The sequence below is a fragment of the Amblyraja radiata genome, chromosome 13, assembly GCF_010909765.2.
Source record: "Amblyraja radiata isolate CabotCenter1 chromosome 13, sAmbRad1.1.pri, whole genome shotgun sequence".
In the NCBI taxonomy this organism is placed as follows: Eukaryota; Metazoa; Chordata; class Chondrichthyes; order Rajiformes; family Rajidae; genus Amblyraja; species Amblyraja radiata.
This window is the reverse complement of record NC_045968.1, coordinates 38,422,112-38,449,459: the sequence shown is the minus strand read 5'-3', so window position 1 is coordinate 38,449,459 and position 27,348 is coordinate 38,422,112. Positions and strand designations below refer to the sequence as shown.

Below are 27,348 nucleotides of genomic sequence, written 5' to 3'. Positions count from 1 at the left end.
GAGGTATGATGTGTGTAGGTTAATTGGCCCTCTGTAAATTGGCCCTAGTGTGTCGGGAGTGGATGTGAAAATGGGACAACACGGAACTGTTGTGACCAGATGACTGATCTTACAATCAATCAGTCTAATTCACCCTCCACTCCTTCCAGCAAGGAATCCACTGGACATGACAGTAGACAAAGTGCTTTTACGTTATTTTCCTCTTCATCACCACCAGCATAATCAAGAACCAGTCTTATCCTGGTCACTGCCTCTTCTCCCCTCTCTCATCAGGCAAGTGGTACAGAAGTGTCAAAACCCCGATTCAAGGACAGTATCATCAGGCAATTGAACCATCCTATCAACAACTAGAGAGCTGTCCTGACTTGCCACCTACCTCATTGGAGACCCTCGGACTATCTTTAATCAAACTTTACTGGAATTTATCTTACACTAAACCTCATTCCTTTTATCCTGATTCTGTACACTGTGGACAGCTTGATTGTAATTATGTATAGTCTTTTCACTGTCTTAATATTATGTGACAATAAAACTTTTCACTGTAACTTGGTACACATGTCAATAATAAACTAAACTAAATAAACCAAACTAAACTAAGCTTCACCTGGAAGCTTTTAACCTTCAGATAGATGACTAATTCCCATTATGACCCTCCAGAAAGAGGAAACGGTCTCCATTTACCATAAGCATAATCAATGCAGAGAATGTAAACCATTCAGTCAGAACAGCAGATAACATCTCATCACGAATTAAAAAAAACCTTTATTATATATTTTTCAAAAGACTCATTATATTACACCTGAATTTTAGTACTCCTGAATGTGTAATGTTATATGTTAAATGATTGCAAGTGGCTTTGCACAGTAAAAGGAGCGAATATTACGATGGATGTTTCGTCGAGGATTTTTTCCACTTGCATGGAAGGTAGGTGTGGTATTTTATTTATCTATTACTATTGAACTCTGCTACTTTGATCATCTCACCCAGACGATGCTTTGACTCGAGTGCAAGAATCCAGTGTCAAACGTTAAAGAAGAACAGAATAAGCTATTGTACGGCACATACCAATCTGCGATTCCACCTTTCTCTATGATTCAGACGTTGGCCATTTTCTTAACATCAATCCAACGAGAAACTAATTCAAGAGACCAAGGCTGAGAGCTAAACATGTTGAAGACCAGCTACGACTAACTTCGGGAAAATTGGACACCGAATAGTCGAGAGTGAAGATGACCTCCTTCGATCTCCTTCGACCTCCCTTCGACTATGGTGAAGACTATCTATGATTACCTTCGATTACCTACGACTAACATGCTGACCTACTACGACCTACTACGGCTAAACCTACGAGTAAAAAAAGTATAGATTTTTTTCCATGGCGACCTTTTTTTACTCGCGGGCATTTTATAACATATTGATAAAAATGTTGGAGTGTTGGAGTGGCATACAGACCACCAAACAGCAGTAGGGAGGTTGGGGATAGCATCAAGCAGGAAATTAGGGAAGCATGTAGCAGAGGTTATCATGGGTGACTATAATCTACATATAGATTGGGCCAACCAAATTGGTACAGTGCTGAGGAGGAGGATTTCCTGGAATGTATACGGGATGGGTTATTAAACCAATATGTAGAGGAACCGACTAGAGGGCAGGCCATCTTAGACTGGGTATGGTGTAATGAGGAAGGGTTAGTAAGAGATCTTGTGCAAGGCCCCTTGGGCAACAGTGACCATAATATGAAGGAATTCTGCATTAGGATGGAGAGTAACACGGTTAATTCAGAGACTAGGGTCCTTGAATAAACTTGAATAAAGGAGAGTTTGAAGGTATGAGACGGGAATTGGCTAAGATAAACTGGCAAATTATACTTAAAGGTTGACAGTGGAGATGCAATGGCGAAGATTTAAAGCCCGCATGGATGAACTCCAAAAATTGTTCATCCCTGCCTGGCGAAAATATAAAACTGGGAAGGCAGCTCATCCGTGGCTGAGGAGGGAAGTCAAGGATAGTGTTAAAGCCAAGGCAGAGGTATATAAATTGGCCGAAAAGGGCAAACCAGAGGACTGGGCGAAATTTAGAATAGAGGAAGACAAAGGGATTAATTAAGAGGGGGGGGGGGGGGGGGGCATGAAAGAAAGCTTGCAGGCAATATAAAAACTGACTGTAAAATAATCCACATTAGTCAGAAAATGTGTGAGGTAAACTGTTGGGACTGAAGACCTGCTGTTCTGTATCCCAGAGTAGTCAAGGAGGTGGCCCTAGAAATCGTGGATGCATTGGTAATCATTTTCCAATGTTCTCTCGACTCTGGATCAGTTCCAGTGGACTAGAGGGAAGCCAATGTAACTCCTCTTTTTAAGAAAGGAGGGAGAGAGAAAACAGGGAATTATAGACCAGTTGTTTAGCCTTACATCGGTAGTGGGGAATCGATTATTAAAGATGTTATAGCAGCGCATTTGGAAAGCAATAGACCGGTCAAAGTCAGCATGATTTACGATGGGGAAATCATGCTTGATTAATCTTTTGGAATTTTTCGAGGAAGTAACAAATAGAATGGATAAGGGAGAGTCAGTGGATGTGGTTTATCTGGACTTTCAAAAAGCCTTTGACAAAGTCCCACACGAAGAGATTAGTGAGCACATGGTATTGGGGGTGGGGTATTGACATGGATAGAGAACTGGATGGCAGACAGGAAGCAAAGAGTAGGAATTAACGGGTCCTTTTCAGAATGGCTGGCAGTGACTAGTGGGGTGCCTCAAGGCTCGGTGCTGGGACCGCAGTTATTTACAATATATATTAACGATTTAGACGAGGGAATTAAATGCAACATCTCTAAGTTTGCGGATGACACAAAGATGGGTGGCAGTGTGAGCTGCGAGGTGGATGTTATGAGGCTGCAGGGTGACTTGGATAGGTTGGGTGAGTGGGCAGAAGCATGGCAGATGCAGTATAATGTGAATACGTGTGAGGTTATCCACTTTGGTGGCAACAACAGGAAGGCAGATTATTATCTGAATAATGTCAGATTAGGAGAAGGGGAGGGGCAACAAGACCTGGGTGTGCTTGTACATCAGTCACTGAAAGTAAGTATGCAGGTACAGCAGGCCTTCATTGCGACAGGATTTGAATTTAGGAGCAAGGAGTTCCTACGGTAGTTGTACGGGGCCCTGGTGAGACCGCAACTGGTGTATTGTGTGCAAATTTGGTCTCCTAATTTGAGGAAGGACATTATTGCTATTGAGGGAGTGCAGCGTAGGTTTACCAGGATAATTCCCAGGATGACGGGACTGACCTATGATGAAAGAATGGGTCGACTGGGCTTGTTTTTGCTGGAATTTAGGATGAGAGGATATCTTATAAAAAACATATTAAATTCTTAGAGGATTGGACAGGGTAGATGCAGGAAAAAAAATCCTGATGCTGGGGGAGTCTTGAACTAGTGGTCACAGTTTAAGAATAAAGTTGTAGGCCATTTAGTACTGAGATGAGGAAAAACTTTTCACCCAGAGAGTTGTGAATCTGTGGAGGCCAATTCACTGGATGTTTTCATGAGAGTTAGATTTAGCTCTTAGGACTAAGGGAATCAAGGGATGTGGGGAAAAAGCCGGAAATGGTACTGATTTTGGATGATCAGTCTTGATCATATTGAATGGCGGTGCTGGCTCGAAGGGCGTAATAGTCTACTCCTGCACCTGTTTTCTCTGTTTCTATGTATCTAAGAGTTGCATGCATGAGACTTTGCCGAGTTTTCAAGAAAGTTGGATAATATGCAGAGCGATCTTCTCCCCGCAATTTCTATGTGAACAGTTGGGGGGGGGGGGTAATTTTAGCTTACAGCCCCAGAGACCCGGGTTCGGTCCTGACAATGGGTGCTGTTTGTACAGAATTTGCACGACTCCCTGCGACTGCGTAGGTTTTCTCCAGGTTCTCCCGTTTCCAACACATACCAAAGAGGGGTGCAGGTTTGCAGGTTGATTGTCTTCTGGAAATTGTCAACAGCCTCAATTCTCAGGCTAAGACCTCCGGTCCTAGACTCTCCCACTAGTGGAAACATCCTCTCCACATCCACTCTATCCAACCCTTTTACTACTTGATAAGATTCAAGAGGTCCACCCTCATTCTCCTAAACTCCAAGCAGTAGAGGCCCAGTGCCATTAAACGCTCATCATGTGTTAACCCACTCATTCCTGGGATCATTCTTGTAAACCTCCTCTAGACCTCCCCCTGCACCAGCACATCCTTCCCTAGATATGGGGCCCAAAATTGCTCATAATACTCCAAATTTGGTCTGACCAGCATCTTATAGATTCTTAGCACTATATCCCTGTTTTTGTATTCTAGTCTTCTCAAAAAATAAATGCTATCATTGCGTTTGCCTTCGTTACTACCAATTCGACTTGCAAATTAACCTTTTGGGATTCCTGCACCAGCACTCCGAAGTTCTTTTGCACCTCCAATTTCTGGATTATCTCCCCATTTAGAAAATAGTCTAGGCCTTTATTCCTACTACCAAAAAGCATGACTCCACACTTTGCTACGCTGTATTCCATCTGCCACTTCTCTGCTCACTCTTCCAACCTGTCCCAAGTCCTTCTACAGAATCCCTGCTTTTTCTACACTAACTGGCCATCCGCCTATCTTCGTACCATCTGCAAACTTGGCCACAAAGCTTTCAATCCCCTCATCCAAAGTATGGACAAGGTTCGTTTGAAATTTGTTCCCTGCTGATTGCGCCATCTGATTTTTTTTTAACCTAAATTAGGAAAATAAAGTATTTATTTCATGCTTGAAAGGGCCGAGACCATTGGTTGTGTGTAGAAAGAAATTGCAGATGCTGGTTTATACTGAAAATAGACACAAAGTGCTGGAGTAACTCAGTGTGTCAGGCAGCATCTCTGGAGAAAAAGGATGGGTGATGTTTCGGGGCAGGACTTCAGAGTCTGAAGAAAGGTCTCGAACCAAAACGTCAACCATACTTTCTCTCCAGAGTTGCAGTAACCCACTGGGTTAGTCCAGCACATTGTGTCTAACCATTGGTTGTGTGTTTGGAACAGGTTAATAATAATCTCTGTAAAAATATATATATATATGTATATTCAAAAATGAATATAAGAATATTTGGGAGCAAGACTTCATTTTATGAAGAGCAGTCATTTCAGATGATTTGCAACAGCGTTTGTCTGGAGTCACTGCCTAGATGGCTTCTAGCTGTGCATTTGTAAGTGCCTGAATCGTGAACGGATGCCATCTGGATTACTAATGTTCCCTGGGGATGCAAGAATTCTCTCCCAGTTGGGCGCACGTTCTTGAACGTTGAAAGCACAGTATGGTCCGGCAGCTCCCATACAATTTCAGGCTTGGGGATCCCAATGGCCATGCAGTTGAGATGAACGGGTGAGCCACCTCTTGACTGGATGGATTTGGAGGGGCCATTAGTAATACGAGGGGCGTAGGCTAGTACCATCACATGCGTGACCTGGGAGGAGATGCCAGCATTGTTGTAGGCTTTGCAGGTATAACTACCCCGGTCGTGCGTGCTGATCTCCCTGACGACCAAAGTCCCGTTTTCAAAGAGGATGTACCTCGCGTTGATCTGAGGTCTATCGAGGACAGATCCGCTTGGCACGGTCCATGAAATTGTTGGCACTGGGCTACCACTGGTGGAGCAATGGAGGCTCAAACTATCTCCACTCGTGCTTCGTATTAACCCTAGTGGGTGGGTGTGAATGACGGGCTTCTGGGCAACCTCCAAGATAATGAGTTTCTCTATGTATCCGATTTTATTTTTGGCTGCACAGCGATACTTGCCCGCATCCTCAGCCACGGGACTGTGGATAAGGAAGGTCCCGTCACTCCCCATTTGGTAGCGAGCTGCCTCGGGTCTACTAGTGAAGCGCGTCCCATTGGGTAGAATCCAGATGATCTCTGGCGGTGGGATGCCATCCGCTGAGCAGTTGAAGACGGCGGTGACTTGGTTGCCAGCGATCAACTTCTGGTTGAATGGATTCTTGAACATGGGTCTCCTCGTCATCTGGGTGATGTCCAAGATGACCACCAGTGTGGACTTCCCCACATTGTTGCTCGCCACGCAGGTGAATTCCGCTTTGTCCGAAGACCTCACGTTGCGAATTTCTAAGGTGCCATTGGGATGGACAACAATCCTACTGCCGTAGTAAGGGGCGTGGATCAGGATGTTATCGGGCATAATCCACATGATGCGAGGCTTGGGAATCCCCACGGCCTTGCAATCCATCTGCTTCCTGGCTTGTCTCACCACCGCCTCCTCGATGACCGTCCTATTCCCCCAGAAGCCATTGATCACTGGTGGGGTGGAAGCCACATTGAGATGCAGGAGAGACGTGGCATCGCCCCCCGGATTACGGGCTATACACATGTACTTCCCGGCATCTGCAAAGTGGACATTCTTGATGAGCAAAGATCCATTGGATTGAATGTGGTACCTATTCTTGGAGAAGGAGATGATTTCATTTGTAGGCAACATCCATAATATCTTGGGCAATGGCGTTCCCATGGCTTGGCAGTCAAACATTGCCGATTCTCCCACCTTCACCTTGTGGAAAGGCTTGTAGGATTTATTTATGCGTGGTATCGAGGCCACCACAGTGACATGGACCCTCATCTCGTCCTTGCCTAGAGTATTCTGAGCGTAGCAGGTGTAGTCGCCCTCTTCTGCCATCCCGACTTTGTTATAGTAGAGGGTACCGTTGCCGAACACGACGTACCTACGGGTCCTCCTGCCGCTATCATCGGCTTGGAGGACATTGTTGACCATTGTCCCGTCGGGCAAACTCCAGGAGATCTCGGGCTTGGGTTCCCCTGATGCCTTGCAGTCCACATGAAGATCTCCGCCATAGGAAACGTGCTTGTGAACGGACTGCTTATGTTCTATCAGCGCCGGTTTCAAGGACACGTCGATTTTCACTGACATCATGTCTTCACCAGCATTGTTGCGGGCGATACAGAGGTAGTCCCCTGCATCCTTCTCCGTGGTGGAATCGATTGATAAGGTCCCATTGAACAACACAACCACGCGGCCTCCTCTCCTGTTAAAATAAATGTAGAGGACCTGTTACTGGTTATATTGAAAGCCAGAGAGGAAAAAACAAATCAGAATACAGACACAAGTAATGGTGGTGCAGCAGTAGAGTTGTTGCCTTACAGCGCCAGAGACCCAGTTTTGATCCTGACTACGGGTGCTTTCTGTACGGAGTTTCTATGTTCGGTACAGCAGGCCGTGAAGAAAGCAGATGGCATGTTGGCCTTCATAACAAGAGGAGTTGAATATAGGAGCAAACAGGTCCTTCTGCAGTTGTACAGGGCCCTAGTGAGACCACACCCAGAGTATTGTGTGCAGTTTTGGTCTCCAAATTTGAGGAAGGACATTCTTGCTATTGAGGGAGTGCAGCGTAGGTTCACAAGGTTAATTCCCGGGATGGCGGAACTGTCATATGTTGATAGAATGGAGTGGCTGGGTTTGTATACTGGAAATTAGAAGGATGAGAGGATATCTTTTGAAATATATAAGATTATTAAGGGATTTGACACGCTAGAGGCAGGAAACATGTTCCCGATATTGGGGGAATCCAGAACCAGGGGCCAAAGTTTAAGAATTAGGAGTAGGCCATTTAGAACGGAGATGAGGAAAATCTTTTTCACCCAGAGAGTTGTGAATCTGTGGAACTCTCTGCCTCAGGAAGCCAATTCCTTGGATGCTTTCAAAGAGTTAGATAGAGCTCTTAAAGATAGCAGAGTCAGGGGATATGGTGAGATGGCAGGAACGGGGTACTGATTGTGGATGATCAGCTATGATCATATTGAATGGCGGTGCTGGCTCAAAGGGCTGAATGACCTACCCCTGCACCTATTGTCTTTTGTCTATTGCCCCCTGACCGCAAGGGTTTTCTCCAGTTGCTCTGGTTTCCTCCTGCACTTCAAAGATGTATAGGTTTTTAAGGCTGATTGGTAAAGTTGTAAATTGTCCCTGGAAAGCTGGAAAAGAGAAGGGGCAGGACAATGCTTGGCAGGTAATAGGCCAACACAGGTGGGGAGGGTTATTTGAAAGGCAGATGCTTGGACAAAGGCCAGAGATAAAAAGGCAGAAGGTGTGAGACACAAGGATTGAAGAGTTGTGAATTGTGAAGCTAGAGGAAGAAATGTAAGTGGAAGGAGAGCCTTAAAATCAGTCTAAAGAAAGGTCTTGACCCAAAACGTCACCTATCCATCTCCTGAGATGGCGTCTGACGCGCTGAGCTACTCCAGCACTCTGTATCTTATTTTGTAAAAAAGCATCCGCAGTTTATTGTTTCCAGTTGTAACATTGGGCAACAGACTTCTCAACGTCTCTAGTGAAGACGAGATGATTTTTCTCTGGAACATCACAGGTTGTGGGGAGATTTGATAGGTATATAAAATTATGAGAGGCATAGATAGGGTAGACAGTCAGAACCATTTCCCCAGACTAGAAGGCATAGCTATAAGGCGAGAGGGGAAAGTTTAATGCAAAGGTGCAGGGCAGGTTTTTTTTACACAGAGTGGTGGGGGCCTTGGAATGCATTGCCAGGGGTGATAGTGGAAGCAGATGCGATGGTGGCATTTATGAAGCTTTTGGATAGACAAATGGAAATGCAAACAATAGAGGGATATGGATCATGCACAGACAGATAAGATCAGTTTAAGTTGGCATCATGTTCGGCACAAACGTGGCAGGCTGAAAGGTCTGTTCCTGTTTTCTATGTTCTATGTTTTATTTTGAAACAGGTTGGCAATTTCTCGATTATCATCGCTGATATCAGTTTTTATTTTTCCAGTTATTTAATAAAGTAACAAATTTAAAGAACAAATTGTTAAGAAACATTTTAACTCCTCTTCCCATTCCCACACTGACCTTTCCGTCCTGGGCCTCCTCTACTCCTCTGCTCTCAGTGTGCGGCTGTTTAGGAACAGCACCTCAAATTTCACTTGAGTAGCTTATCCCAGTGGTATGAAGGTTAATTTCTCTCATTTCGAGTAACTCCTGCATTCCTTCCAAGCCCCCCCCCCCCCCCCTACCCTCTCCCTCCCTTCCCCCATCCTAGTCATCCTACTAGTTCCACTATTTGCATCCTTGTATCCCTCTCGTTAGCACATCTTCCCCAGCCATTAATGGGCCATTATGAAGTCCACCCTTCCCGAGGTCATCGTTGCTGGCCCAGTTTTATTCTGGCCTTTTCCACCCTCCAGTTTCTCCCACACCCACCTTTATCCTTCAGTCCGAAGAACGGTCTCGACCCAAAACGTCACCTATTTCTTTTCTTCAAAGATGCTGCCTGACCCGCTGAGTTACTCCGGCATTTTGTGTCCATTTTGGTAAAAAAACAGATCTGCAGTTCTGTCTTCCAAATTTAAACTACACCATTGCCACGATGCGCTTTGCACATCTCAGAGCATTTACAGACCACTGCACTGCTTGTTCGGTAATGAACCCTCATTGTTAGTAAATGCACAGTTTGACTGAATTTAAGATGCCAAATTTAAGCCACATCGTTACTTGGCAATTCCAGTAATTATAATCCGTCACTTTGGTAACCACTCCACTCAGATGACCCTGCCTAATGCAGGCCTCTGCACATTGTCCAATGAGTTCCTCACAGATTCTTGCACATATTACAAAGAAGCCTTTCTGCTGACGCCAGTTAATTGCCTGAAAATATGTACTGCAGCTAACACTTTAAATCATTTTGACATTCAGTGCATCAATGATCATCTCTGGGTGGTCTTTTTCATACACAGCTAAAGGATGTTCCTTCAATTTTGTGGAATCCTTTTTGCTTACAGTATTGAAAAGAATTCCCAACAACTTCATAAATTGCTAAATTCATAAATTATAGCAGCAGAATTAGACCATTTGGCCCACCAAGTCTACTCCACCATTCAATCATGGCTGATCTATCTTTCCCTCTTAACCCTATTCTCCTGCCTTCTCCCCATAACCTCTGACACCCTTACTAATCAGAAAGCTGTCAATCTCTGCCTTAAAAATATCCATTGACATGTCCTCCACGGCCGTGTGTGGCAATGAATTTCACAGATTCACCATCCTCTGACCAAATAAATTCCTCCTTATCTTCTTTCCAATGGTACGTCTGAGTTATTCTGACGCTGTGCCCTCTCTCCTAGACTCTCGCCAGTGGAAACATCCTCCCCACATTCACTCTATCCAGGCCTTTCACTATTCGGTAAGTTTCAATGAGGTGCCCCCTCATCCTTCCAAACTCTAGTGCCATCTAACACTTATCATAAAACGCTTATTTAGTAGCAACTAAAGTAATGGGTTGTCATTTCTGAGATGTGCAAGATATTGGCAAATAGTATATAGAACATAGGACAGCACAGTAGATACAAGGAACTGCAGATGCTGCTTTACAAAAAATGAAACAGAGTGCTGGAGTAATTCAGTGGGTCAGGCAACATCTCTGGAGAACATGGATAGGTGATGTTTCATTGTTTTTATGCTTTTTACATACTGAGTAAGGGTTAATAGTTTTATGCTTTGTACATTTCTGGAACATTAATGAATGTTCACCAACTGTTAGTTTTAAAGTATTTGAGTTTCTCATTAATACATAGAGTCATACAGTGTGGAAACAGACCCTTTGGCCCAACTTGCCCACACCGTCCAACATGTCCCAGCTACACTAGTCCCACCTGCCCGCTTTTGGCCCATATCCCTCCAAACCTGTCCTATCCATGTACCTGCCCAACTGTTTCTAAAACATTGGGATATTCCTTGCTTCAATTACCTCCTTGGGCACTTTCAAATAGTTTATTTTCTGATGGTAGCAAAATAGAGTCATACAGCATACAGCCATCTGAAGGAGAGTAACGACCTAAAATGTCACCTATCCATGTTCTCCAGAGATGCTGCCTGGCCCGCTGCATTTCTCAATAAGCATTGAAACTGGTCCTTTGGTCCATCTCATCCATGCCATCCAAGGTGCCCAACTATGCAAGTTTAATTTGCTTCCTCTGGACCCATATCCCTCTAACATTTCCTATCCATGTGCTTATCCAAATATGGCTTGAATGTTGTTATTGTACCTGTCTCAACCACTTCCTCTGGCACCTTGTTCCATATATGCACAGCCCTCTGTGTGAAAAGGTTGCCCCTTTAAAAGGTTTCTATTAAATCTTTCCCCTCTCACCATAAACCTATGTCCTCTGGTTCTTAACGTCCCTGCCCTGGGTAAAAGACTGCATAAAAGTCTGTTCATCCTCATGATTTTATACGCCTTTAATAGGATCACCCCTCAGCCTCCTGCACTCCAAGGAATAAAGTCCTAGATTGCACAATGCCTCCCTGTAGCTCAGTCCTGCAACTATCCTCATATATATCCTCTCTGCACTCCTTTCAGCTTAATGGTGTTTTTCCTATAGCAAGGTGAGCAAAAGTAAACACAGCACTCCTATTGCAGCCTCACCACACCTTGTACAACTGCAATATAAATATCTTTAACAGGTTATCGAATGTTTCTGAAACTTTCAATTTGTGTCAGCTGGCTTGATCAGGTATATTTCAATTGATTTGTGAGGAGTGGCTGATGGAGAGGGTTTAACTTTTCCATGTGATGAGTTTACTAGTGTAAGGCCCTATCACTGCACAATACTTTATCGTTGAGGCAGAGAGCAGCCTCTCAGCCTGAAACGTCGCCCATTCCTTCTCTCCAGAGATGCTGCCTGTCCCACTGAGTTACTCCAGCATTTTGTGTCTATACTCTCACCACAAATGTTGATCTCAGGAAATAATCCAGATAAATGTACATAGAGTATAGAATATGGAACAGTGCAATAGAGGAACAGGCCCTTAGGCCCACAATGTCTGTGCCTAAAATCTTCCCACCCTGCTTCCTGTAAGGACATCCCCTACTCCCAATTCCTCCGCTATGCCGCATCTGCACCCAGGATGAGGTGTTCCAAACTAGGGCATCGGAGATGTCCTCATTATTTAGGGAACAGGGGCTCCCCTCTTCTACTATAGATGATGCTCTCACCAGGGTCTCTTCTATACCCCGTAACTCTGCTCTCACTCCCCATCCCCCCCACTCGTAACAAGAGCAGAGTCCCCCTTGTCCTCACCTTCCACCCCACCAGCCGTCATATACAACAAGTAATCCTCCGACATATTCGCCACCTCCAACAGGATCCCACCACTGGCCACATGTTCCTATCTCCTCCCCTTTCGGCTTTCCGCAGAGACCGCTTCCTCCGTAACTCCCTGGTAAATTCGTCCCCACCCAAACCACCCCCTCTCCTGGCACTTTCCCTTGCAACCGCAGGAAATGCTACACTTGTAGCTTTACCATCCAAGGACCTAAGCAGTCTTTCCAGATGTGGCAGAGGTTCACCTGCACCTCCTCCAACCTAATCTATTGCATCCGCTGCTCTAGGTGTCGGCTGCTCTACATCGGTGAGACCAAGCGTAGGCTTGCCGATCGCTTCGCCGAACACCTCTGCTCGGTTTGCAATAACCAACCTGATCTCCCGGTGGCTCAGCAGTTCAACTCCCCCTCCCATTCCGAATCTGACCTTTCTGTCCTGGGCCTCCTCCATGGCCAGAGCGAGGCCCACCGTAAATTGGAGGAGCAGCACCTCATATTTTGCTTGGGTAGTTTACACCCCAGCAGTATGAACATTGGCTTCTCTAATTTTAGGTAGTCCCTGCTTTCTCCTTCTTTCCCTTCCCCTTCCCAGCTCTCCCACAGCCCACTGTCTCCGCCTCTTCCTTTCTTCTTCCTGCTCCCTCCACCCCCACATCAGTCTGAAGAAGGGTCTCGGCCCGAAACTTTGCCCATTTCCTTCGCTCCATAGATGCTGCCTCACCCGCTGAGTTTTACCAGCATTTTTGTCTACCTCCAAATCTAACTAAAGTTATCTGCCTGCACGTGATCCATATCCCTCCATTCCTTGCATGTCCAAGTGCCTAACTAAAAGTCTCTCATATGCCACTGTTGTATCTGCCCCCCCCCCCCCCCCCCATCACCCCTGGAAACGCATTCCAGGCACCACCGCCCACAGTGTAAAACCCCTGCACCATACATCTCCTTTAAACTTTGCACTCTCATCTTAAAGCTGTGCCCTCTAGTCTTTGACGTTTCCTGGGAATAGGTTGCTGACCATCCTCTCTGTCTATGCCTTTCATAATTTTATAGACTTCCATCAGAACTCTCCTCAGCTTCCTACTCTCCATAAAAAACAATCCAAGTTTGTCCAACCTGTCCTTGTAGCTAATGTTCTTTAATGCAGGCAGCATTCTGGTAAACCACTTCTGTATCCAGTCCAAACCTTCCACAATCCTTTCTCTAATGGGGCGATCAGAACTACACACAATATTCCAAATGCTGCCACACCAAAGTCTTATAAAACTATAACATGACTTCCCGACTCTTACACTCCATGTCCCGAACAAGTATAAACGTTTGTGCTAGGTGTTCTATTGAGCTCAAATAGTGGACCACCGCCTTCCCTGCCTTGGTGGTGCTCCAGCGAAGAAGGATATGAAATAAACCGAAACGGGAGCCATGGGAAGAGAAATTATTCAATTCAATTTTAACCCGATTTTGGAGGATTGATGGGGCAAGCTAGTTCGGCAATCGGAGAGGTGGAAACCGATGGGGCGAGTGAGTTGAGTTAACTGCCTAGACCCGTGGCCGCAGAAGGTTAGTCAGGGTGTTCTTACCGGTGCCACTGATCCACGAATATCTTGGAAGGTAATCTCCAAAGGATTTGAGGTTTCGGATCTCCCGCGGCCAAGCAGTGAATCTGGAGCTTATCTCCATAGTTCAATTTATTCTTGGTGGGAGAAGCAGCGAGGATCTTGGGCCGTTCCTGGTGTCGCTCCACCATCAGGCTCACGACCCGCTTCTCTGAGCCGCTGGAGCTAGTGGCCACGCACTCATAATTCCCGCTGTCAGACGGTTTCAGCGACTTGATGTAAAGCGTACCGTTGGTGAAGACGAACAGTTTGGTGCTGATGAATTGCAAGGGTTTGATTTCGGTGCCGTCGAAGACCAGCCAGCGGAGGGAGGGCGGCGGGTTGCCTTCGGTGGTACATGGCAATCTGATGTTCTCCCCGGTCCGCGCCTTGATCGTCTGCCGTTTGTCCTCAAAGATGCTGGGCGGATGCGCCAACACGTGTATCCGCACCGTCACCGTGTGGACCCCAGCGGGGTTGCTGGCGATACACCTGTAACTACCTTGGTCGTACACGCTCACCGCTTTAATACGGAGTGTGCCATCAGCCAGCACCGAGATTCTCCCGTTGAACGGGCTGCTGTTTTTCACCATGGTCTTGTTGGAAAGCATCCAGGAGATGGTCGGTGAAGGACGGCCCTGGGACCTGCACTTCATCTCCACGGGGTATCCCGAGTGGACGGTGATGTCCTTTACTCGAGGCTCCAGTATTTTGGACGGGAGAGCCAGCACAGATAAAGTGACCAGCATTCGATCGGAGCCGTGCTGGTTCTCGGCTGTACAGAGGTACTGTCCGCGGTCCTGAACTTTGATCTTCTGAATGGACAGGGTACCGTTTGCAAATACCTCGAATTTGTTGCCTCGCTTGGCGTTGACAGTGATCGTTGCCCCTACAACAGAAACAAAGATTCACTTCAAACAATTTAATGTTCACTACAGAATCTATCCATTCATTTCACCGTCACATTAGGAACGTTAGCGAGCCATACAGCTTGAAAACAGGCCCTTCGAGTGAGGGGGTAAATGAGTTTGTGGTGAAGTGAATGAGTGGACGAGGAAGTGAATGAGTGAGTGAGAAAATGAGTGAGTGAGAAAATGGATGAGTGAACGTGGGAGTAAATGAGGGAGCGAGAAGGTGAGTGAGGGGACGACGAAGTGAATGGGGAGCGAAAAGGTGAATGAGTGTGGAAGTGAATGGGTGAGTGATAAAATGAATGAGTGCGAGAAGTGAATGGGTGAGTGAAAAAGTGTTCTTTATTCTATGTAAGTGATATTATCAATAATTGTACTGTAGAAAATGTGCAAACGACATAACGGCACTAATATATGCAGCATAGCATTTAATGGGGATTGCATTTTGACCAATATAAGTTTCACGGGCCCTGGAAGTAGTTGTGTTCTGAGAATTTCCAAATGGGTCTAAATCGTGTGTATTCAGGGAAAAGATAGGCGCTTAAGAGGTTTAATAAATAGAAAATGCCACGGTGCAAACTAAAAGCCAAAGGACATCTAAAGTTGTCAAAGGTTGTGGGGGAAATGCAGGAGAATGGGATTGAGAGGGAGATATAGATCAGCCATGATTGAATGTCGGAGTTACCTCGTGGGCCCAATGGCTCATTCTGCTCCTAATAATAATAATAATGGATGGGATTTATATAGCGCCTTTCTAATACTCAAGGCGCTTTACATCGCATTATTAATTCACTCCTCAGTCACACTCGGTGGTGTTAAGCTACTTCTGTAGCCACAGCTGCCCTGGGGCAGACTGACGGAAGCGTGGCTGCCATTCTGCGCCTACGGCCCCTCCGACCACCACCAATCACTCACACACATTCACACACAGGCAAAGGTGGGTGAAGTGTCTTGCCCAAGGACATAACGACAGTATGCACTCCAAGCGGGATTCGAACCGGCTACCTTCCGGTCGCCAGCCGAACACTTAGCCCATTGCGCCTCCTGTCGTCCTATGACTTATGGACTTACGACATCAATCGTACCAAGGAACCCCAGTCCGAAGAAGGGTCCCGACCGGAAAAGTCACTTCTCCATGTTCTCCAGTGATGCTGCCTGACCCGTAGAATTACTCCACCACTTTGTAGGCTTTCGGGAGAGTGAATGGACGTGTGTGTGTGTGTGTGTGGGGGGGGGGGGGTGGGGGGGGGGGGGGACACGGGTGACGGAGCGAATCGGTGACATGCAAACAACTGAACGAACATGCGATTCGTCCAAGCAGTGCGGAATAGGTTGAATGGGTTTGGACTTCAGACTTTAGATAATACAGCGCGGAAACAGACCCTTCGGCCCACCGAATCGCGCCGACCAGTTATCATCCCGTGCACTAACAATGTCCTAAATACTAGGGACAATTTACAATTTTACCCAAGCCAATTAACCTACAAACCTGTACGTCTTCAGAGGAGGAAACCTGAGCACCCGGGGAAAACCCACGCGGAGAACCCACACACTCCGTACAGACAGCAGCGGGAGTCAACCCCGGGTCTCTGACGCTGTAAGGCAGCAATTGTGCCGCCCGACGTTGGTCGGTCTAAGTGAATGGGTGAGTGAGTGGATGATTGAATGCGACACAAAACCCTTCCACTGCAATCACTAGAACACTCGCACACGCATTCACAAGACATTCCCCCGCATTAATCCATCTACCTGTCCAGCCTAAGCGCATTTCTGAGATCACTGGATCACTCACTCCTCATCCGCTGCGCCACCAAACCACTCGAGAATCTTACCCGTTGAGATCTTTGTCCATGTAATGGCGGGGTGGGGATTTCCGGAGGCCTCACAAGTCAGGACAGCGTCAGAATCGGCCAGCACCGTGAGACTAGCTGCCGTCCCATCGGCTATTCTCGGCTTTGAGGACCGCTGTCCTATCAGCGGATCCACGGCGATAACATTGGGCGAGGAAGGGTCGGCCTCGCTGGAGAGGTCCTCTCTGCTGTCTCCGGCCTCTATGGCGTTCTCAAGGTCCACGTTTGGAGCGGGGCTGGTCGCCCTATGTTCACTCGGCGCCTCTGTAGAGCTCAGCGAGATTGTTGAACTTGAGCCGAAGATGCGGCCGTGGGACATTCCCCACCGCGGATTGGCCTTCCCGAAAGCAGGGGGCATGGGCGGCGGGCGCCTGCGGGGCGGAGAGATGCCAAACCTGTGTAAGGTGATGCGGAATCTGGGAACGGCCTTGGAGGTGGGTTGGAAGGTGGTCAGGGCGCGGCTAGAGGTAGGAGCCGCAGTGGTGGGGCGCTCGCTTGATTCGGTGACCAGCGCGGTGGTCGTGGAAGTGCCAGATATTGGGGTGACAGGACGAATTCTGTTACTGATTCTGGGCAACCGACTTATCTTGGTGGCGGCGTATGTTGGAGCCAGTGTGGTTGTGGTCCCGGCATCTTCAGCGGTGGGCGATGGTATGGTTGTTGGAACGGTTGCAATGGGTTGAATTAGTGGGCTTGATAGAACCCGAGGCTTGGGACCATAGTGGATCGCGGGTGCAGTAGTCACAACCGTCTTAGGGTAACGTCTCCAGTGCGCGCCAATGTTCCAAGTGCTGGTCTCTACTGCAACAGGAAGAGACGCTTTGGTGGTTACTGGAACAGTCGGAGTCACGGCCACTCTAGTTTTCGTCCTGTCTAGTATTGTCTTCCTGTTCTCAGCCGCCGAGCGATTGCGTCCGGAGGTGGGCCTCGACGAGAACCATCGGCTCTTGGTTCTACCGAAGGGTTTCCCCGGTCTCCTGCGCCGGAAGAACGCCCGTTGTCTGGTGGTGAGAGTTGCCCGGGTAGTGGTGACTGTGATGGGGGTGGTCTCTGTAGTGACCGCCGCCGTTCCAACGGTAGATGGGGGGATGGTGCTTGTAATCTCGCCGGCAGAGGTAACGGGAATCCGCGTGGTTTGTCCGGTGGTGGTGTCTTGGGTACGTGGGGTGGTGAGAGGGAGTACTGTGGGTTCTACCATTGGCACCGAGGTCACCACATCTCGGAGAGTCGGCTTGGTCAGAACGAACGTCCCTTGAGTAACAAGCTTAGGCCCGGTACCCTTCATGGGTTTCCGAAGCCTCCGGAGTACATCCCTTTGACTATTGAACCCGAATAGCCTATCCCAAGGGATCTTTCCACGAACAGCTTTGTGGGGCTGGCTGGTAGGCTGCATAGTGGTTGGAGTATATGTTGAAGAGTAGATCATTTGGGGTGGGCTTTCTGTAGGTCTCTTGATAGCTAGTAAGGTTGGGTTCGGGCTGGTGCTTGGACTGGTCGCCGGGGGTTGTGTTATGGTTTTCCAAGTGGGGGCTTGTGTGTTGCTGTCGGGACTGATCGCCCGATCGTCTTCCTCCAAGGAACCTCTGCCAAGCTGGATCTGTGGCTGAGGGGGAACTTCGGCGTTCTCCATCGGTGCTATCTCAGTCTGTGTGGGAGGGGACAGTGGGAACGGGAATCGCAGTGGGACCTCGGTGATAGCGGAGTTGCGATGTGACTGTGTCATCGCAGACCCGCCGTGTCTCCGCCGACCCGGTCTCACGATGCTATACCAGGGCTTGTTAACACCAGGCCGGCCGTATCGACGCCTGTACGGCTGTTTCCGTCTTCGTCCCCAAAGCTTTGGTTTGGAAACGGAGGCGTCGGTGACAGTGTGGCTGACAGTGGTGGATAGCAAGGGGGGTGGGGAGGTGGTGGCTTTATGCCTGGGTTCAAGCGGGACTTGATGACCATGGTCTTTGCTGGTCATAGGGTGATGGTGGACGCCACTGATGGTCAGGCTCCCCCCTTTCGAGACCTCCACTTGTGTTGTATGTTCTCCTGGTGGGATTATATCTGCCTCCGGCGTGGGCATCCGCATTGTGGCTGGGGAAGGTGCATGGGTAACACGAAGATCTAAAATTTCATCGGAGGACGTCATTTGCCCTTCAGCATTGGGTTGTTGGGGAGTTACAGTTGGGGCTTTGACACCTCCCGGTCTCCTTTTATCAATGGCATCTGTAGGCACAGGATGCAGACTGGGGTATGTGGACACCTGGCTCATTGGAAACGTTGCCTCTCTTTCGTTAGGTGGTGTGGTCTGTACCAGCATTGGAGACTGTGCCACCACTGGCGCTCCATTCGCATGGGGACCCCTTGGCCTTATGCGAGGAGATACCAATGTGATTGGAACCTCTCGTGGCCGCCTGGTGGTCACCGCGATGAATTCCTCGTCCACTGGGCTATCCTGGTCGTCTCCCGACGCTTCCCTTCCCTCCGGAGATGCCTGGGAACCCCCCTGAGGTTTATCTGTGATTCCTCGCGTTGTTGTTGTTGGCTTGGCTGCGGCGTTCTTCCTGGCTCTTTCCAGATACTCAGCCCAATGCTTGGGATCAACTTTTCTGGGATGCTTCAACGTCCTCCGGTTGGCCCGCCAGCGAGTTCGGGACCTCCTGCCGCCACCGGTTCTTCTCCTGGGTGCCACCGCTGCCGTTGTTGGCTGAGTCCTGGGTTCTGGAGTGGTGGCTTGGTCTGGTTTATCATCTGGCGTGTTCTCCGTGGCAGACTGGCTGTGGATTCTCCCCGTTTCTTCAAACTCCAGTGACTCTTCCTCACTCTCCCCTGAACCTAAGCCGTCCTCTGCCGCGTCGTTATTTTCAGCACTTCCTTTCTCGGGTCCGGACACCGTCACCTGTAGTGCCAGGAGATCAACTCCATAGCGGTTGGAAGCCACACACCTGTAATAGCCGCCGTCTCTGAGCGTCAGCTTCTTTATCATCAACGTCCCATTTGGTGTTATCTCCTTGTTGGTAGTGGTGCGATCTAAAACCCTGTGGTCAGGAAGGACCCATCTGACTGTTGCATTTGGAATTCCAGAGGCTTGGCATGGGAGCTGCAAGGAGTCCCCAATCGATTTGGAAATGTAAGGTCCATTTATGTCCTTCTCAGAAACGCTGGGGTCCAGTATGGTCACCCTGAAACTCAACACGTCTGCATCTTGGTAATTGGTCCCGACACAGTGGTAGATGCCAGTGTCGTAGAGGTCAGCAAAGCTTAACCTGAACTTGCCATCTGCACTGACTGAAATCCGGCTGTCCACGCTGCTGTAAGGCGCTCGGACTTTGCTACCATCTGGAAGAATCCATTCGTTGATGGGCTTGGGGTCACCAAAGGCTTGGCATTCCAATTCCACGGTCCCACCCATCACCACAAAATGTTCAGTCCTGACACTGCTTGCTCTCTTTATCATCACCCAGCTGTTTTTCCCTGGCTTCACTTCCAAGTCTTGGAAGGTGACCTGGAAGTCTATGAGGTACTTGATCTGCAAGACATTGAGGGTTGTCATGCTCCTGTCCAGCTGCAGGGTGATTTCACTGTGCAGTAGCCACGAAGGCTCAGCTCTGATCTCTGCCTGTATACCCGTAAAATGGTGCATGTCCATGGTTGGCGGCTGTTTGTAAAGGTAGCTTTTGGATGGCGTTTCAGTCAGCAGGGTATCCCGCTCCAGCTTTAGTGGTGAGTCTGTGTACATCGCTAGGATCCCCCATAGACGTTGGATCTTCTCGTAATCAACGTAGCAAAGAAGGAAGGTGGATAGGGATGTATTGAGCAGTACATGGTCTTCTTTCTGATCCACCATTACGTCTGGTGTTTTCACGGGCCTGTGTACATTGCAGGTTATTTCACACCCATTCCCCGACTGGTCGCTCATGTTCAAACTCATTTGACCCAACGGTGCCACGAAATCCTTGGCATGACCGAGAGCATAGTCCCCTTCTTCTTCCATAGCGCTGCTCCTGATCTTCAGGGGAGACTGGATCTTTGATGGCATGCAAGCAAACGTGGAAGAAGGCAGCTGTAAAATATCCTTGCCCTTAGAGACACTTGGATTAGCACACACAGGACAGATCTGGCCATTGGGGTAGTTGCGATCTCGCTTGCATTTAAGCACACCTGTAAAAGAAAATGTGCAGCGTTATTCTGGGAAATTTAGGCTTTTTCCAGTTAACAAACTGTTTACAAAGAAAAGATTTCCCGCAAGTCCTTATTCATTTCATTATTAAGCAAAGAATTGGAAATGAACGTAGAAACAAGGAATTGCAGATGGTAGTTTACAAAAAAAAAGGACACAACATAACTCAGCAGCTCAGGCAGTATCTCTGGAGAGCGTGAATAGGTGACATTTTGGGTAGGGACCCTTCTCCAGACTCAGACTCTGAAATGGGGTCCCGACCCAAAACGTCACCTATCATCCTTATATCCCTGTCATTAGCACATCTTACCCATCCAACAATGGACTATTGTGGACTCCACCCTTCCTGTGGTCATCTATTGCCAGCCTTGTTTCCTGGCCTTTTCTTGCCTCTAGTCCCCCCCTACCCCCTCCACACCTCTACCTTTCAGTCTGAAGAAAGGTTCTGACCTGAAATATCACCTATTCCTTTTCTCCAGAGCTGCTGCCCGACCAGCTGAGTTCTTCAATTGGAGATTAATTATCTGGCTGCAGAAAGGTTTTGACCCGAAACGTCACCCATTCCTTCTCTTCAGAGATGCTGCCTGTCCCGCTGAATTACTCCAGCATTTTGTGTCTAATTTCGATTTAAACCAGCAGCTGCAGTTCTTTGCTCCACATTAATTATCTGTGCAATGTGTCCTCTCCTATATTCTTACTTGGCAATCAAATTTATGAGATTTGTGAAAATATGATAAGTGCAGGGTGAAATTCCTTATTTTCTATATTTCTTTGGGTACTTTGAGAATCTGAGGAGTTTGGTAGGAATGGGGGAAGAGATACATGCAATGAGTGTAAATAAGGTCATAAGGGATAGTCGTAGAATTAGGCCATTCATAGAAACATAGAAAATAGGTGCAGGGATAGGCCATTCAGCCCTTCGAGCTTGCACTGCCATTCAATGTGATCATGGCTGATCAGCCGCAATCAACCCTTTGGCCCAACTTACCCACACCGGCCAACATGTCCCAGCTACACTAGTCCCTCCTGCCTGTGTTTGGTCCATATACCTCCAAACATGTCCTATCCATGTCCTTTTGACATTAGAAAGTTGTTGAATGAGTTAATATGTAATGCAAGGTATCGTATTTGTCACCAGTGACATTATCTAACGTCGATTAAGTGTTGGTAAATAACAACAGGTAAATAGCAATAGATAAATGACTGACTATACCTGGCAGCCTTTCATTGAGTTCAGCTAACCACTTCAAGTTACAATCACAAAACCATTTGTTGCCATGAAGGTAAATACTTTCAATTTCTGAGATGTAAGAAAGCAGGTCACTAGGGATAGATGTCAACGCATTTTCTGACAGATAAAGATGCTTTATTGAAGATACTTTGAAGATCTGGTTGAAGCGAAATGTGACAAATGTATCTCGGTGGATTTCTTGCAGCATGTTTCCTTCTAAGTGGAGTAGCTTCAATGTAGATAGCCCATAGAATGCCTCGGGGTTAATGAATTCAATGTTGTTGTGGTCCATATGCAACCGCACTATGCTGCGTAGACCATGAAAAGCCTCGCGGTTCAATGTTTTCACCTTGTTGTAACTCATCTTCAGAACCTGTAAAACCAACAGATAAAGTTGTTATCATCCAATCAATGGTGTTTATGGAACAATGGAGAGTGGTGAATCTCTGGAATTCTCTGCCACAGAAGTAGTTGAGGCCAGTTCATTGGCTATATTTAAGAGGGAGTTAGATGTGGCCCTTGTGGCTAAAGGGATCATGGGGGTATGGAGAGAAGGCAGGTACAGGATACTGAGTTGGATGATCAGCCATGATCATATTGAATGGCGGTGCAGGCTCGAAGGGCCGAATGGCCTACTCCTGCACCTAATTTCAAAGTTTCTATGTTTCTATACTCAGTAATTCAAAGATTTTAAAAGAAAATTCAACAATGTTATCAGATGAACTGGATGAGAGCATTTCAGCTACTAAAACAGGGAAATAAAATAATTCAAGGATTGACTCCATCTATGGAGCTGTGGAATTCTTTGCCACAGAAGGCTGTGGAAGCAAAGGCAGTGGATAAATTCAAGATAGAGATAGATAGATTCTTGATTACTACAGGAGTCAGAGGTTATGGGGAGAAGGCAGGAGAATGGGGATAGGAGGGAGAGATAGATCAGTAATGATTGAATGGCAGACTTGATTGGCCGAATGGCCTAATTCTGCTCCTATCTCTTATGATCTTATGATCTACACTTCACGCTGCCTCGACAATGCCACCAGTATAATCATGGAGAAGTCACACCCACCTGGTCGCTCCCTCATCTTCCCTCTCCCTTCAGGCAAGAGGTACAAAAGTTTGAAAACACATACCTCCAGATCCAGAGACAGTTTCTTCCCAGCTGTTATCAGGTAATTGAACCATCCTATCACCTAGAGAGCGTTCATGACCTACCATCTACCTCTTTGGAGACCCTTGGACTATCTTTAATTGAACTTTCTGGACTATATCTGGCACTAAACATTATTTATTTTATCCTGTATCTGTACACTGTGGACAGCTTGATTGTAATCATGTATATTCTTTCAACTGACTGGATAGCATGCAATAAAAAAGATTTCATTGTACGTTGGTACAGATGCTAATAAACTAAGCTAAACTAAACTAAACTAAACTAATCTCTTACTGAAGGTCTCTGGTATAAGTGTGATGGTTGGATAAATGGATGATGGAAGTACAATGTTCATAGTGCTTAGAGTCATAGACTCATACGCATGGAAACCCAACTTGTCCATGCCCAACTCTAGCCCAACTTGTCCATGCCAAACAAGGTGCCCCATCTAAGCTAGTTTCATTTGCCCACATTTGGTCCATATCTTTCTAAAATTTCCCTATCCATGTACCTATTCAAGAGTCTTTTAAATGTGTTTATTGTACCTGCCTCACCTGCCTCCTCTGGCAGCTAATTCCATATACCTATCACCCACAGAGTGAAAATGTTGCCCCTCAGATTCCTGTTAAATCTTTACCCTGTCATCTTAATCTGGTTAATTTACAATGCCCCCAATGAATGATTAGTTAATCCTGTTTCAAATTGACGGGTAGCATCAGCCAATAATTGCATGCAACTAGAATCGCGCTGACCATAGATTATCTGTTGACTCTAGTTCTAAGTTATCCCATTTTTGATTTGTCCAACCAGTTTTAGAATCCTTCCCTTTCTTTAATCATATTTGTATGTTCCCCTAGTGACCGTGTGGGTTTTCTCAGGGTGCTCCGGTTTCCTCCCACACTCCAAAGTTGTGTAGGTTTGTAGGTTAATTGGTTTATGTAAGTTGTCCCTTGTATGTGGGATAGAACTAGTGTATGGGTGATGGTTGGTCAGCACGGACTCAGTGGGCTGAAGATCTTGCTTCCACGCTGTATCGATAAATTAAGACTAAAGAAATTCAGCCTCCAATGACCTTTACCAATTATCTACAATGCATCAGAAAAAGTATTCTAACTGAATAAACACAGCTTGGTTTGGCAAATGTACTGTAGGTTAATTGGTTTCATTAAGTTGCAAGAACAAAATTGTCTCTAGTGTGTGTAGGTTAATGTACAGGCTGATCGGTGGTCAGCGTGGACTCGCTGGGCCTGTTTCTACGCTGTATCTCTAAAGTTGAAAGTCACCCACTCAGCCTAATTTCAAAACTGTAAGTGGTCCCTGTTTCAGTCAAGAACGTATCACATTTGTACATCCCTTGGTTTCACTATGTCTTGCTAAGTGCAGTTCCAATAATAACCAGTAATTTGACAACCTCATGTCCATGTAAAGAAAAGAGTACAGGTAATAGATAATTTATTGACTAAATACATAATGCACCCAGGTCTATCAATGAAGTTTAACATAATCATTTAGACAATTATTCCTGAAGACGAATAGTGCACTTTGCCAAGAACAGTGGATATTTGACTGTAATCCAGATATCTGCACTGATAAACAAGATATATACATTTCAGTATCACTGTGGAATGTAAATATTTAATTAAGTGCATCTTGAATGAGAACTAGGATTATTAATGATGAGGACAACATGACCAGAGTTCCTAACTTCCCAACTAAGTCTCTATTTTGAGAGGAAATTCTCTACTCTGACACAGACTATCTGATAGTTGATTCCAGGCCTTCCAATATTGCTCAGTAAACCTCTCCATTCAGGGGCAATTTGGCATGGATAATACTTCTTATGAATGAATGAAAGAAAATCGAACATGACAAAACGGCATTATTTCCTTTTGAATATATTTTTTCTACTTGCAAGTAGGAATTATTAATTTAGTTTAGTTTATTGTCAGGTGTACCGAGGTACAGTGAAAAACTTTGGTTGCATGCTAATTAGTCAGCGGAAAGCTGTTATCAGGCAACTGAAGCATCTTACTAATAACTAGAGAGCAGTCCTGAACTACTATGTACCTCATTGGAGAACTTCGGACTATTTTTGATCAGACTTTACTGGCTTTATCTTGCACTAAACATTATTCACTTTATTCCCTTTATCATGTATCTGTACACTGTAGATGGGTCAATTGTAATCCTGTATGGTCTTTCCAGTGGCTGGTTAGCAGTTTTTTCTGGTAAAGCTGGTAAAGTTTTTCACTGCACCTCGGTACATGTGGCAATAAACTAAACTAAACAAAATCATTCACAGTGTACAGATACATGATAAAGGAAATCTGTTGGAGTAGAGGTTTAAAAGAGTGGAGCAATTCTAATGCGTGATTGCACATCATGTCTGGGACCAGCACACACAGAGTCACTTGGCTTGGCCATCTATGGAGCGAAGGAATAGGTTGATGTTTCGGGTCGAGACCCTTCTTCACCCAAAACGTCACCCATTCCTTTGCTCCATAGATGCTGCCTCGCCCGCTGAGTTTCTCCAGCTTTTTGTCTACCGTCAAAAAGGGATATAGATAGGTTAAATGTAGCCACACGGAACTGTAGATGCTGGTTAATACACAAAAGGAAACAAAGAGCTGGAGTAACACAGCAGGTCATAGCATCTCTGGAGAAAATGGATAGGTGATGTTTCAGGTTGAGACCCCTTTTCAGACTCTGAATGTCTGAAGAAGGGTCTCCACCTGAAGGTGTCTGAAGAAGGGTCCCGACCCAAAACATAACCTATCCATGGTTCACCAGGGATGCTGTTTGACCCTGTGAGTTACTCCAGCAATTTGAGTCATTTTGTGTATTAAGCAGCATCTACAGTTTCTTGTTTCTACAAAAAGAGTCTTGGAGTCAGGCAATCTATGCTTGTCATTATCCATGTTCTCCAGAGATGCTGCTTGACCTGCTGAGTTTCTCCAGCATTTTGTGTCCCTAAGAGAGTGGGCACGATGTTGGAAGGTGAAACATAATGTGGCAACATATCAAGCAGGTGGCTTTAGAAAGAAGAATGGGAATGTAGACTATTATTTAATTGGAGGGACACTACAGAATATTACAATACAAAGGAAATATGGGTGCCCTGGTGTATGACATCCAAAATAAATCACTATGCATATGTGAAAAGTAATTAGGAAAACTCATGGTATGTTGGTCTTCATTGCAATGGATATGGAGTGCAACATTAGCCAAGTCTTGGTGCAATGTTACAAACTGCTGGTGAGACCATATCTGCAGTACTATATAAAAAAATAACTGCAATGCTGGTTTATACCAAAGATAGACACTAGGTGCTGGAGTAATTCAATGGGTCAGGCAGTATCACTGGAGGAAAAGGATGGGTGATGTTTCTAAAGAAGGGTCCTGAACCGAAACATCACTCATCATTTTCCCCCAGAGATCTTGTCTAACCCACTGAGTTACTTCAGCACTTTGTGTCTATCTGCACTACTGCACATGGCCTCAGTCTCTAGACATAACGAAATACCAGCTTATGATAGGAAGCAAAGAACAGAAGATTCGCCATGTTGATTCTTGGGAACAAAGTCTGAATTAACCTATATGTCGTCACCATTTCTAACCAATTCCCATATCCGTTGGCATCCTTAGTGTACAAATGTATGGCAGTATCACTGTTGAATGGTCTCAATCTCCCAGTGTTCAGGCCTCTTGGGATCGAAGATTGGATAAGTAACAAGTGTCAGCCTTGCCAACACTGGAATGGACTGGAGAAAAGCACTACCATCTATCGGATGCTGACATCCTACCTGTAGACTCTGCAGATCTTTGAACGCATTGTCTGGTATCTCTTGGATCTTATTGCTATGAAGCATCAACAACTGGAGATGTCTTAAGCCAGAAAAGCTGCCATTTGTTAACTTCATCAGGTTATTGTAACTGTAATAAAATAAAAACAGTTTTAGTGCCAGATTCAAACAGATCAAGGATTAACAAAGGGAGATGATTCAAACGTACCCCAAATTTATGCGTTCCACATGAGCTTGGATGCTTTCTGGAATGGCGTTGAGGTATCTGAAGGTGCAGTGGATCTCGGTGGGTACGTAGCAAGCACATGGTTTTGGACAGGCAAGGCAGGTGCTCCAAGACCAGGTGAAAACAGTCAGGAATACCAGTAGACTCCAATGAGGAGAGCAGGAAGAGAGGCTTCGCCCACTGACCACAGCCATCCTCTTTTAGGACCTTGGATAGTCGTCACATGCCACAGGTTTCCTGTCAGTGGACCCCAGACCTG

General features: G+C 46.3%; 1 protein-coding gene and 1 long non-coding RNA gene across 2 annotated transcripts in view; one reads left to right on the top strand and one right to left on the bottom strand.

The window, feature by feature from the left end:
- Positions 1-15,340, top strand: part of LOC116979897 — a 16,813-nt gene extending 1,473 nt beyond the window's left edge. The window contains exons 2-3 of the long non-coding RNA XR_004413799.1: positions 14,882-14,885; positions 15,306-15,340. This is a non-coding gene — a long non-coding RNA (uncharacterized LOC116979897). The remainder of the gene's footprint in view (positions 1-14,881; positions 14,886-15,305) is intronic.
- Positions 3,640-27,348, bottom strand: igsf10 (immunoglobulin superfamily member 10). The gene is made up of 6 exons (XM_033031830.1): positions 27,072-27,348; positions 26,864-26,993; positions 21,890-22,280; positions 16,491-20,657; positions 13,733-14,636; positions 3,640-7,064 (listed from the first exon to the last, which is right to left on the bottom strand). Exons 1-6 carry the CDS (start codon positions 27,281-27,283, stop codon positions 5,156-5,158), a joined length of 7,713 nt encoding a protein of 2,570 aa, XP_032887721.1. The 5' UTR covers positions 27,284-27,348; the 3' UTR covers positions 3,640-5,155.

Excerpts from the sequence above, each read along its gene's own strand:
- igsf10 (XM_033031830.1), bottom strand. The coding sequence starts at position 27,283 with ATGGCTGTGGTCAGTGGGCGAAGCCTCTCTTCCTGCTCTCCTCATTGG. Across the intron at positions 26,994-27,071 it reads GTGGAACGCATAAATTTGGG|TTACAATAACCTGATGAAGT; the intron begins GTACGTTTGAAT and ends ATTTTATTACAG. Across the intron at positions 22,281-26,863 it reads AAGATCTGCAGAGTCTACAG|GTTCTGAAGATGAGTTACAA; the intron begins GTAGGATGTCAG and ends TTGGTTTTACAG.